At 36.9% G+C, this 13,267-nt stretch overlaps 1 protein-coding gene across 7 annotated transcripts in view; it reads left to right on the plus strand.

The window, feature by feature from the left end:
• CARNMT1 (carnosine N-methyltransferase 1) overlaps window positions 1-13,267 on the plus strand; it is a 51,788-nt gene that overhangs the window by 26,465 nt on the left and 12,056 nt on the right. For all 7 annotated transcript variants that reach the window (XM_020915416.2, XM_070480344.1, XM_020915400.2 and 4 more), the window contains exons 4-6: window positions 4,271-4,411; window positions 5,347-5,525; window positions 7,522-7,635. In XM_020915416.2, coding sequence (XP_020771075.1) covers window positions 4,271-4,411; window positions 5,347-5,525; window positions 7,522-7,635 — 434 coding nt within the window. The remainder of the gene's footprint in view (window positions 1-4,270; window positions 4,412-5,346; window positions 5,526-7,521; window positions 7,636-13,267) is intronic.

Below are 13,267 nucleotides of genomic sequence, written 5' to 3' on the forward strand. Positions count from 1 at the left end.
AAATGAATGGGCATGGCTGTGTTCCACTAAAGCGTTTTTACAAATACAGGTGACTGGCTAGTGGGTTATAGTTGCTGACCCCTGTATTAAATGAAAAAAGCAAAGTGATGAACTGGGCATATAAAGAAAGGTATGAATGAAGCACTGAAAGCTCTGAGAAGTGAGTTAAAGCTTTGCCTGGCATATTTGGGAAAAGAAAGACTTTATAGATAAGGTGATCATTTAAGTTTCTGCAGGTATGTTGGAGCTCTCAAGATTAAGGTGAGAAAATGTTTTCTGGAATTGATTAGAAGTTGTCTTGGTGATGTACGAAGTTCTTTGTTGGAAGTAGATAACTAAGTTGGGACCATACTTTTGAAGAGACTAGACACTTATTCTGATTTCTAAACCATTTTCTAGTTTGAATAAAGTGTCTCAACATCCAACTCTATTAAACCTTGACATTTTGCCATATTTATTTTAGATCTCTTTGTTGTTATCAGTTGAAACTGCTCTGCAGATCATACAGAGCGCATTCTTCTCTCCTTCTGGAGATAACAACTAGCATAAATTTGTTACTCTAATCTTAGCTTTCTACATTAGCTAACTACATGTTTATATATACATATATGAATAACACATTGTGTTCTGTATGTTTTACAAGATCATATAATGGTTTGTGATGTCATTTCACAATTGTTTTTTGCCCAAAATTATGTTTATGAGTTCTCTGTATGGACTAGCAGTGTTCAATATAAATACATTGTAAGTTGCCTGTGTTATTTTAAATTTTCTAGTAGTCACATGAAAAGTGAAACAGGTGAGATTAATAACATACTTTAATAACCCAGTATATCTAAAACATATTAACATATGTTACAGTATACAAGATTTTAATGAGATATTTTACATTCCTTTATACTGTCTTTGAATATTGGCATTTATTTTATACTTGTAGCACATTTCAATAGAACTAATCATATTTTAAGTATTTAGTAGCTACATGTGGGTAGTGGCTTCCACCATGTGAATTGTGATTGTAATAGAACCAAACCCTTCTGATGCTTGAAAGTTGTACATAACACTTACCACCAGGGGTCAGCTAAGTGTCATCATGCTGACACACCAAGAAAAAGTATTTTGTGTGTTGGAATTCGCTTATTTGCAGGTACTGTGCAAAAATTATTCTGTGTACAATAAAGAAACTTCTCCCAAGAACAGCATTTACTGTGGTAAAATAGCTGGAGAGCAAAGGTTGGTATAAACATGGCCAACCACGGTGCAGCCATGGCCTCTTCAAACCCACAAGGCCTCTCTGTACTCTTTATTCTTGCTTGTCTGGAAGAGCATTGGAAGTTTCCCACTATTATCAGGGATGTTACATCTGTAGTAAATATATTGCTTATCCATCAATTCAGTTCAATTGCTCAGTTGTGTCTGACTCTGCGACCCCATGGACTGCAGCACACCAGGCTTCCCTGTCCATCACCAACTCCCAGACCCTACTCAAATCCATGTGCATTGAGTCGGTGATGCCATCCAAACATCTCATCCTCTGTTATCCCCTTCTCCTCCCGCCTTCAATCTTTCCCTGCATCACTGGAGGAGGGAATGACAAACCACTTCAGTATTCTTGCCTTGAGAACCTCATGAACAGTATGAAAAGGCAAAAAAGAGTGCTCATCCATAGCCCAGCCTAATAACTACATACACTTGTTTACTTGCCAGTTTTTTGCTAAGAATCTCAAGCAGGCAACATTTGATTACTGAGGCACATATTAATTATATGGCTCCTGGTTTTCTAAGTTTAAAGTCAGCTCACCAAAAAGGTCTAAACTTAGATTTACATTTCTCTTATTTTCATAGAAAATGCCCTAGACTTCATACTCAGTTGAAAATGCCTTTTAGAAAGCCTTTGTTTTATATACATCGTGATTAGAGACTTTTTCTTGTATGCTGTTAATATCCCTTATATAAAGACCCAATAGAAAAAAAAAATTCTAAGAGCAAAGGTTTGGGAAAAAATTCTCCCATTCATTGCTTGATTCTTGATCAGTTTTTCAGTTCTTAGTTTGTTTTATAATGTGTTTCCTTTAGTATGTCTACTGAAATCTTTTTTTTTTTTAATACAAATAATTGGTAGATCTATAGTAATCTCTATTAACTCTTAAGGTAAGGCTTGCTGTAGTCTTTATTCTGTGGCTTTAGGACAGCTTTTTAATAGCAGTTCTATATAGAAACTTTTTGCCACAAGGTAGGAATAGAGTTCTATAAGCTTGATTAGTTTGGGAGTACTTAATAGCTGTCAAAAAGCTAACTTTAAGTGAACAAAATAAATATTAGTACTGTTATGAATACAACTTTCCTTTAAGGTTGGCATGATTTCTAATTTCTGCATGGTAGTCTTTTACTTTCTTAGAAATTGATTATTATTGATTATTTGGATTATGATTTAAATATTCTATGAATTTACTTCCAGATCCTTTATATTTTCTGTTGTATTACCTTGATTTTTAAAGAAATTGCTGAACAGAGCCACTTGGGGAAAATGCATGTTTTTGATTGGACAAATAGAAACTGAGAAAAGTTAAGAGGTAGTTCTAGAGAGTAAATGTTTTGCTGGGTCTAGAAGGGAGTAGAAGATGATGGTGGGTCCTTTATACAAGGGCCGGCATGGTGTCCTACAGATAGGAGGTTTTCAAAATCTAGTGTTAAAAATACATGTGTTCATGTTAGATAACCAATATAGGTAGGCATGAACCAAATGAGATGTTCCCATTTTCTTTATTAAAAATCTAAGTGTTCATACACATAGACATATTGTATATAATCTGGAATGAAAAGGCAACATTCTATTTTATCTTAGTGAAAACTTTTATAAGGCACTTGGTTTTAGTTTGCCCATGTCAAGTATTAAAGAATATCTTACTAATCACAATAAGCCTATTTGTCAGAAATCATTTTTTAACAAATTTCAGTGTATGCCTTATTGTATATATAAAATTCAGCTGTGAAACAGGCTAAATAGACTTTGTTGAGGTTTTTATACAAATATATGTTCCATATATATCTAAGATTGAAGGACCCTAGACAAATCCTCTTGTTACTATATTTGTAGACTGAATTTTCAAAAGCCCCCATAGTTCTGTTCGTTTGTTTTCAAAGTGGGGACTGCTAAAGGTTATCATATGAGCTGCCAGTAAAAAGTCCTGTTGCTGGTTGGAGCACATCAAACTTAAAGACCATACAGTTTAAAGATAAAGAAGTGTTCATGGGAGTAGATTTGGAAACTGGATTTGTTTTATGAGCTCAGTTTGGGGAATACAGACAATAGTGAAATTCCTTTTTCATTGACGTGATAACAGCTGATTATATACTTTTTTCTTTAGTTTTCCACAAGAATACCATTTGAGTTTCCTTAATATTGTATTGAGCCAGAAGTCCTGAAAGGTCTTTGCTTTGCTAAGGCTTTTTAGTGATCTGAAAGTAGAATGGAGATGTAATAGCAAAGGAGATTTGTGATGGTAAGGTAATGGTAATAAGTGGAGAACAGTTTGGTTGGAAACCTATGGCATGGTGTGATGTCTTTGCCATTATGTATGTTCAGTTAGTGAAGAAGGAAATGGCAACCCACTCTAGTATTCTTGCCTGGGAAATCTCATGGACAGAGGAGCCTGGCGGGCTGCAGTTCATGGGGTTGCAGAGAGTTGGACACAACTGAGCAACTTAACCACAGCAACAGCAGTGCTCAATTAGAAAGCAGTTCCCTATCTTCCTTATAAGAATATCCCAGCTCCAAATTCTGCCAACTGAAATATATCAGATTTCAAAGAGAGACCTGACACATTAAAATCTGCTTGTACTTGATTTGGCTATGTAAACCATTGTATTAGAAACAGAATTTAGAAATAAAGTTTTGTTTTTACTGTTTCATTTGCTGAAATAATTGTGTTCAGTTTCTTTGTATGTACAGAGATTCCTTTGGAATGATTTGTCTTTCCAAGACAGGTGATAGCTAGGAGTATCTTCATAAGTCTTAAAGAAGACAGTTTTTCTTCTGAAAAATACTTTGGGGATAAAACCCTAGTCTGCTAACATTTGATAATTCCTTATATGCTTTATTTCTCATTGATATTTAGAAGTATTTCTCAAATTTAAGAAGTCAGAGCATTGAGTGAGCTTATTCTTATTAAATATCTTAAGTTTTTAATTGTTAATATGGATTTTGTCTTTTTTTTTCCCTCCCCTTTTCTTTGAGGAGTTTGGACATAATTGCCTTATTTCATTTCAGGGATCCTTCTAAAGTAAATATTCTGGTACCTGGTGCTGGACTAGGAAGACTGGCCTGGGAAATAGCTATGCTAGGTTATGCTTGTCAAGGAAATGAATGGAGTTTTTTTATGCTTTTTTCTTCCAACTTTGTACTCAACAGGTATTTAATTTACTTTTTGCTAGAAACAGTAATTTCTCAGAATCAGATTGACTTACCCTATTTTTGAAAAATTCTGAATTTGAAGAGAAGTGCATAGTGTCTAATTATGGTATATATCATAAGTGTTTCTTGTATCAAAATTAAATTGCTTATATAGTTACTACTTTAATTAGTTGCCTAGTTAACAGAATGTTGAACAGGATGGGTAAGGGATGTTTTAAAAAGTGATTGGGTATTCAAGAAACTGAAATGATTTCTCTGCAGAATTTAGGGCTGAGTATTGCCCAGGAAGGAGTATTTTCTTATTGTTCCTTAAGCTTATTCAGCCCTGTTTCTTTAGTGGGATAAGATTTTAATGTAGTGATCACATTTTTTTTACTTAATCAAATTCTCATGAAATGACTCCACATAACCGAGTTGGAAAGATTTCTCAGAACTTCTGTGGCCTTATAAAGTAGTGGAAAATAGTCTAAATCCAGAAGAGGTATGTTAGAGAAAAAATAAATAGCTGCCTTGTTTAAACAATACGTTGTCTTGGTAGCAGTGTGAGTTAGAAGTTAGTGAAAAGGTAAAAAGGACAGTGTTACAAAAAAATTAAAATAATTAGGTAACAAAACATACCATTTTTTTGAAAAAAATACTTAGACTGTTTTTCACTTGGGCTCAGGTTTTAACAGTATGTGTTTAAAAATTTGAATGAACAGCACATTTACATACCTGAATTTACCTTAATTTTGTTTCTGTCTTTTAATCCATGATTGGTTACTCATCTACATGCATATGTGGAGTTTAAGATAATTGGGTAAAGTATAGTGGTAACACTTTTTTTAGTTATATAAGTAAATCTTCAATCAGATTATAAATTTTGGTATTTAAAGTAGATTTCCTTGGTAAAATATTTAGTTAACACTGAATTTTATGCTCATATTTTACAGATGTTCTGAAATTAATAAATATAAGCTTTATCCCTGGATTCATCAGTTTAGCAATAACCGGAGGTCAGCTGATCAGATTCGACCCATCTTTTTCCCTGATGTTGACCCCCACAGTCTTCCTCCTGGTTCTAACTTTTCTATGACAGCAGGAGATTTTCAGGAGATATACTCAGAGTGCAGTAAGTCCAAAGCAAGCATTTTAAAAATCACATCCTTTATTCTAAATTTATTGAGCTAATTTTGTACTGAGCCAAAGTTGTCATTCATTTTGATGGTAGAATTTAAGGTATAGTTCAGTGACAGTTTATCAGTAGAATATTTTCAGAGTTATCTATAAGACAATCATGGGAACTATAAAGAAATATGGGATCTGCAGTTGAGAAATTTAGACTCTGTTGAGTCTATTAATATAAGACAACATGGACAGTGACTTGAAGAATAGGGAGGAATGGCATTCAGAGGTACAAAGATATGAATGAGTAGGTAATCAGGGATGGTGGAACAGCCTGGCTACAAGGAAAAAGGACTTTGTGGGATTTAATGGGTGATGAGGCTAGAGAAGTAGGTTGTGTGGAGGCCCTTTATAATCACACTGTGAAGTTTGGACTTGAGCCTGGCAAAAGGTAGAAGAAATTTGAGCTAGTCATTAGAGAAAGGGAGATGATAATGGGGAAAGAGGAGAGAGACTTGTCAGTCAAAAGAAAAAAAGAAGGCTGAGGGGTCAGCAAGTTTGTTTGTTTAACAGGTATTTGTTGAACACCTGCTAAGTAGGAGGTATATTCCAGGTCCTGCAGAGACAGCAATGAGGAAAACAAAGGTCCTTTCACAGGAAGCCCATATTCTAGTTTGAGAGAGGCAATAACAAATTAATATTGTGAGGAAGAAAAATAAGGCAGGTAAAGGGGATAATGATTGGCTGGGGAGGGTCTGCTGTTTTATGTGGAATTATCAAGAAGGTCTTTCTTAGGTGAGAACTTAAAAATTGAGCAGAGAACCTTGTAAGACTGAAGAGGCAAGCCATTCAGATACATGGGGGAAAGTGTTGCAGAGAGAGGAAACGCAAAGGAAGGAGGATTCCGGGGTGTGAAGGACACTTGTTTTGCTCAGGAAGAGCTGGAGGATCAGTTTGGCTGTGATGTGAGCAGTGGGCAGGTGATGAGAGGTGAGGTTACAGAGGGTTGGTGAGACAGACTTGTAGGCCATAGCTAATACTTCAAGTTGTACTCAAAAGAGGAACGGGAGACCTTGGAGAGATGAGAGCAGGAGGGTAACAAGGTAGTGAAGTTATTGTTTTTCCCTGAATCCTGGCACTGGGAGATCCTGCACTGAAGGTACAAGGAGAGACATGGTGTTAGGATGAGTTAGGGACCTCGGTCTCAAAATAGAAGTGAGATAATGAAAAACATTGCTTTGGCAAGTAAAAATGACTTTCTTCTGGAGCACGGTTTGAAAGAGGAGCTGGGGAAGGCGATCCACAGTTGGATGAAGGGCCTTATCTGTACAGACAGCCACTTTCAGCACAGTCTCTTCTGTCTCTGTGCCAAGCCACAGCCTCCAGAAGGCAAAAGGTTCTCTTTCGGCTTTTCACCCTCCGCTGCTGACTGTCCCGGCCCCCCTTTTATCTGGCAGTTCCCCCGAGTACTGGTGGGTGCTTAACGTGTTTTGATACCATTCATTTCTCAGGTGGCAGCAGATGCATTCAGTCTTTTTTGAAACCTTCCAGAATTGGTAGTTAACACTGGTTTAAATCACAACTTAAAATGACTGTTACTTTCATTGCAACTGGTTTTATTTTTAAATTTAGAAAAATTTTTAATTCTTAAAATTTTTATTAGAGTCATCATAACTGATTTAAATAAAGCTAGAGATTGAAAAGATTATAAATAAAACTCATAAATATTACTTGGTGAAGATATAGTGATATAGGTTATCAAAAATGATTTCCAAATTGGTTATGTTATCAAATTAGCAATAAAATCTTTTATGAATGACGGCGTATTTTGTAAATGATTATTTGGTTGCCTAGATGATAGTATTTGATTGGAAGAGTTTAGCTTCTATACCTCTGCAGTTAAATATTCATATCTGTAAAGAGGTAACTGGTTCATTTATAGAGTTCATGAAAAGAAAGGCAAAAATAGCATAACATGTAGTAATTTGATTTTCCTTAAATAGATACCTGGGACTGTATTGCTACCTGTTTCTTCATAGACACAGCTCACAATGTAATTGATTATATTGATACAATATGGAAAATACTCAAGCCAGGTGGAATTTGGATAAATCTAGGTAAGTTCCTCAGTATTTATTAGAACTTCTACATTAATCTGAGTACTTATAGCTGTCCTGCATTTGGTAACTTCACACATAGTACTAAATATTCACGAAAGTTGTCATTATGTTTTATGTTTGTTTTTTTTCATAATATATTTTTAATCGGAGGATAATTTGCTATATAATATCATATTGGTTTCTGGCATACATCAACATGAATCAGCCATATGTCACATATGCCCCCTTCCTCCTGAACCTCTCTTCCATTCCCACCCCATTCTACCCCTCTCTGTTGTCACAGGGCACCAGGTTTGAGTTTCCTTCATCGTACAGCAAATTGTCACTGGCTGTCCGTGGCAATGTATATTTTTCCATGCTACTCTTAAATCGTCCCACCCTCTCCCTCGTCCACTGCGTCCACAGGTCTGCTCATTATGTCTGTGTCTCCACTGCAGCCCTGCAAATAGGTTCATCAGTACTGTCTTTCCAGACTCCATGTACATGCGTTAATATACAGTATTTGTTTTCCTCTTTCTGACATACTTCACTCTGTATAACAGGCTCTAGGTTCATTTACTTCATCAGAATTTACTCTGCATTTTTTTATGGCTGAGTAATATCCCATTATATATGTACCACAACTTCTTTATCCATTCATCTGTCAGTGGACATCTAGGTTGCCTCCATGTCCTAGCTCTTATAAATAGTGCTGCAGTGAGCATTGGGGTACATGTGTCTTTTCCAATTATGGTTTTGGAACCATAGTGAGATTGTTGCATTGTATGATATTTTTATTCCTCGTTTTTTTAAGGAATCTGCCTACGGTTCTCTATAATAGCCATATCAATTTATATCCCACCAACAGTGCAGACATTTCTCCAAAGAAGACATACAGATGGCTAATAAACACACTAAAAGATGCTCAACATCACTCATTATTAGAAATGCAAATCAAAACTACAATGAAGTATCACTTCACACTGGTCAGAATGGCCATCACCAAAATATCTACAAACAATAAATGCTGGAAAGGGTGTGGAGAAAAGGGAACTCTCTTGCAATGTTGTACATGTTTTAAAACCTTCATAGTTTATACTGCATTCTAATTAGTGGTGCAGTTCCTCCAATCATAGCTAGTCCTTCCAAAAGCAGTGGAACCCCCAAAAGTTATATATCCATACTAGGTCAGTCTCATAGCAGCCATAATTTCAAAGAGGTGGTGGTGGTTTAGTTACTAAGTCGTGTCCAACTCTTGCGAGCCCATGGACTGTAGCCCACCAGGCTCCTCTGTCCATGGGATTCTCCAGGCAAAAATACTGGAGTGGGTTGCCATTTCCTTCTCCAGGGAATCTTCCTGACTCAGAAATTGAACCTAGGTCTCCTGCATTGCAGGCAGATTCTTTACTGACTGAGCTACAGGGAAGCCCAAAGAGGTACTAATTATTAATTCAATGATAATCATCCCCTCATCTTCCCAATTCTCCACTCCATGGAGAAACAGCACTTCTGTTCAGGAGAGAGTGGTCTTTTAAAATTTCTGTAATGAAACATTGGAGGGGAAGCACTTAATCTCTCCCATGAAATCCTCCTCCCTGGTGTATATATGTATGGGGAAAGAGTAAGTATGATAACTTCTGTATCTCCTTTAAATGTAAGAAAGAGTAGAAATATAACTTCATTTATGCAGAAATGTTTTTACTGCATCGTATTGCTAGTTGCTAGAAATCAAATGATGAGTATCATGTGGTCCTTTCCATCTGAAGCCTAAGGAAAATTGCCCATTTTATCCTGTTCCTTTAAAATAATGGGGAAATAATGATAATTAAGATAAATGTACTTTTCTTTTTTAGTAAGATAGATAATCCTTATTAAGAAATACTATATACATAAAAGTCAAGTAAATATTGAGTTCTTGGTCTTCAGTATTTGTGTAGTTCTGTTGGTAGGTTCTATCATTTGCTCTCTTTAATGATTTAGCTTGCCAGAGATGTAGTCAGTAGGTCTAAGGCTCCAGGTCATAGTAGGTCTTTTCCAAACTTCTTTTTAGAAGTCCATAGGACAGATGAGAGCAGCATAATATATAGCCATGATATGAAGCAAGTTTCTCAAACTTTTGAGTCTTCCTTAAAAGAAGAGTACTCCTTTTCTGAAGGAATGACTAAAAGATAGCATTACCAACTGGGTGTTTGCTTCCTTGTGGTTAGGCATAATGTTGGCCACTTACAAAATATCTGTGTAGTCTCAGAACAACCATATGTTGAAATGGGGTTTACTATATAGTTGAAGAAACTGAATCTTGGGTTAAGTAACTAGCAGAAAAGTTGTGGAGCTTATACATGGCAGATGGGCTGACAGCCCAGATCCAGCCCCTTGACTGCCTAATCAGCTAACTCTGCAGGCTTGCACTAGGTCAGTCTATAACTTACCTTTATTCTGACTGTGTGTTTCTGTGTCTAAAATTTTTCATACCAGTTATTGAGTTATGTAAGGTTCTGTGTATTTCCAGACCATTTGACTTAACTTTCATAGAAACAACTTTTCTTTTTGAATGTTTATTGGTTTATTAATATTTTATTAAGTTATATAACAACAACAACTGCCTGGAGCAAATACATGTGGCCCTTGGTAAGTAAACTGTTTGATAAGAGTAGATGTGCTAAGGTGTGGCCTGTGGTCTGTCATTGGCATCACAGTTAATGCAGCATGTTTGTTAACATGAGATCAGTTAAGAAGAGGGCTTCCCACTGCAATGTTGCGAAGTAATTAGCCTTCAACTAATAAAAATAAATGAAGAAAAAAAAAGATGTGGCCCTTGGTAAGTAAACTGTTTGATAAGAGTAGATGTGCTGAGGTGTGGCCTGTGGTCTGTCATTGGCATCACAGTTAATGCAGCATGTTTGTTAACATGAGACCAGTTAAGAGGGCTTCCCACTGCAATGTTGTGAAGTAATTAGCCTTCAACTAATAAAAATAAATGGAAAAAAAGGCAAAAAAACAAAAAAGAAGAGGGCTTCCAGTCTTCTTACCAGGGAGTTTCTCTTACGCTCCAAGCCAGTGTGTCCAACTTGGATGCACCACAGATGCTTCCTGATGCAGGTGCCTGGAGGAAATGATGCCCGTGCTTCCCCTTTGCCTTGTGTTCCATCATCTACTCAGATTTCCCCAACCAGAAAACTGGTATAGGTCTTTAACCTCTCCTTCATGTGCATCTAGTCAGTCTATAAGTTTTACCTCCTAAAACTCCGCAATAGCTCTTATATCTCTTTATAATCCAGGGTTTCTCAACCGCTGTACTTGTAAGTTATCTTCAACACTTTACACTCCTTTCAGTTCTCCATTTACACCAGCGTGGTCTTCCCAATGTGCAAATCTCTTCTTATCAGATCTCTCCTGCATGACAGCTTTGTTGGTAACCTAAACCCTGCTGGGCGTGTACAGCGCCCTTTGTGATCTCTCTTCTGTCTTGTGTCCCAGCTTCAAGTTTTTGTTTTGTTTTGTTTTTACTGTCCTTCCTTGTCCTGACCTCAGGTACTAGTCTTCTGACCTAGAAAGCCCTTGCTGTTTCCTCTGATTTTCATTTGGCTCTTCCCTATGTGCTCTTTAACACTCTGCTCAGGAGATCCTTTCAGATTGGGTTAAATATTATGTTATTTCTCTTTTATATTCTCACAAGTCTGTCAGCATTTAATGCATTGTGGTGTAGTCACTCATCATTTTGTTTCCCCTACTAGTTTCTAAGTTTTACAAGGGCAGGAATCTAGTGCTTCTTCCTCACTTGGAGTTAACTGTTATGTGTATAAATGGATGTATTGTTTTAGAATTTGAAATAAGGATCAAAGTAAGATGCCACAGAAGATTGACTGGCTGCTAAGAGACGTGATGATAAAATGGCCTTTACATTGGTAAATTCATAACATTCCTGTGGTTTGGGCTTCAGTCATGTGGACTTGGAGAATTAGTTTCATCTGTAAACTGAGAATGTGTCCCCAGCCCCTTGGGGACAATTTCACTCTAACTTAGGCAGATGACACCACCTATATGGCAGAAAGTGAAGAGGAACTAAAGAGCCTCTTGATGAAAGTGAAAGAGGAGAGTGAAAAAGTTGGCTTAAAGCTCAACATTCAGAAAACTAAGATCATGGCATCCAGTTCCATCACTTCACGGCAAATAGATGGGGAAATAGTGGAAACAGTGACAGACTTTAGTTTTGGGGGCTTCAAAATCATTGCAGATGGTGACTGTAGCCATGAAATTAAAAGACGCTTAACTCCTTGTAAGAAAAGTTATGACAGACCTAGACAGCATATTATAAAGCAAAGACATTACTTTGCCAACAAAGGTCCATCTAGTCAAGGCTATGGTCTTTCCAGTAGTCATATATGGATGTGAGGGTTGGACTGTGAAGAAAGCTGAGCACCGAAGAATTGATGCTTTTGAACTGTGGTGTTGGAGAAGACTCTTGAGAGGCCCTTGGACTGCAAGGAGATCCAACCAGTCCATCCTAAAGGAAATCAGTCCTGGATATTCATGTGAAGAGCTGATGCTAAAGCTGAAACTCAATACTTTGGCCACCTGATGTGAAGAACTGACTCATTTGAAAGACCCTGATGCTGGGAAAGATTGAAGGCAGGAGGAGAGGGGGACGAACAGAGGATGAGATGGTTGGATGGTATCACTGACTCAATGGACAATGAGTTTGTGTAAACTCCGGGAGTTGGTGATGGACAGGGAGGCCTGGCCTGCTGCGGTTCATGGGGTCGCAGAGTCGGATGCAACTGAACTGATGCTTATATAGACCAGAATGTCAGTATATTCATATGTAATGAGAAATGTGCCCACTAGCCATTCTGGAATACTAAGAAGTTATGTTGGAAGTTAAATTATAATGAAAAATTTGCCACAGTGTATGAAATTAGAGTTGGAAATATTATTAACGTATAAAATGCTTGAGGGGTATTTAAGATATTCACTTGAATGTTTTCCAGGTTTGGGAAAACTAGTGAGCTTTTCAAGGGAACTGTTATCTATGCATATATCCTTTGGGAAAGGCTTTGATTTGGCAAAATGCAGAAAAATGCCTATGCATCCTGTTTTTCGGTTTTTCATGGTGACTAGTACCCCTTAAATGCATCTATATGTAATTTAGTTTTAAAAGTGGGGGTGCAGGAGCTTGTGTGTGTGTGTGTGTGTGTCTGTGTTTACACTCATGCCCTGATACATAGTTGGAAAGTGGAAGGCAGGCAGTTACCAAAGTGAATCTACCTTCATCTGGAAGAATTAGTAAGTTAAAGTACCAAAGGGGATCTTTGTAATGTGTAATGAGAAATGGAGCCTATCAGAGTTTAGACCACTGTAAATCTACAGAATTTTTAAAATCATGAGAGATTGCCTATAAAAGGTAGATGATTGGACACATTGGACACATACATTAGTTCCTCATTGAGATCATGTTAACAGTTTATAAAAAATTATAAACATGGATAAAGAATGGCAGAATGTCATCAGGGGACAAAAGAATGTTAACAATATTTTAGAAGATGGAATAGGTGGATAAGTTTTGCAAAGAAACCAATGTGAATACAGCCAGTTGGCCTGGAATAACCATAGAAAATGAGGCACCAAATGAAACAAACATAAATTGAAAGTC

Source organism: Odocoileus virginianus, chromosome 18, assembly GCF_023699985.2.
Source record: "Odocoileus virginianus isolate 20LAN1187 ecotype Illinois chromosome 18, Ovbor_1.2, whole genome shotgun sequence".
NCBI classification, from domain to species: Eukaryota; Metazoa; Chordata; class Mammalia; order Artiodactyla; family Cervidae; genus Odocoileus; species Odocoileus virginianus.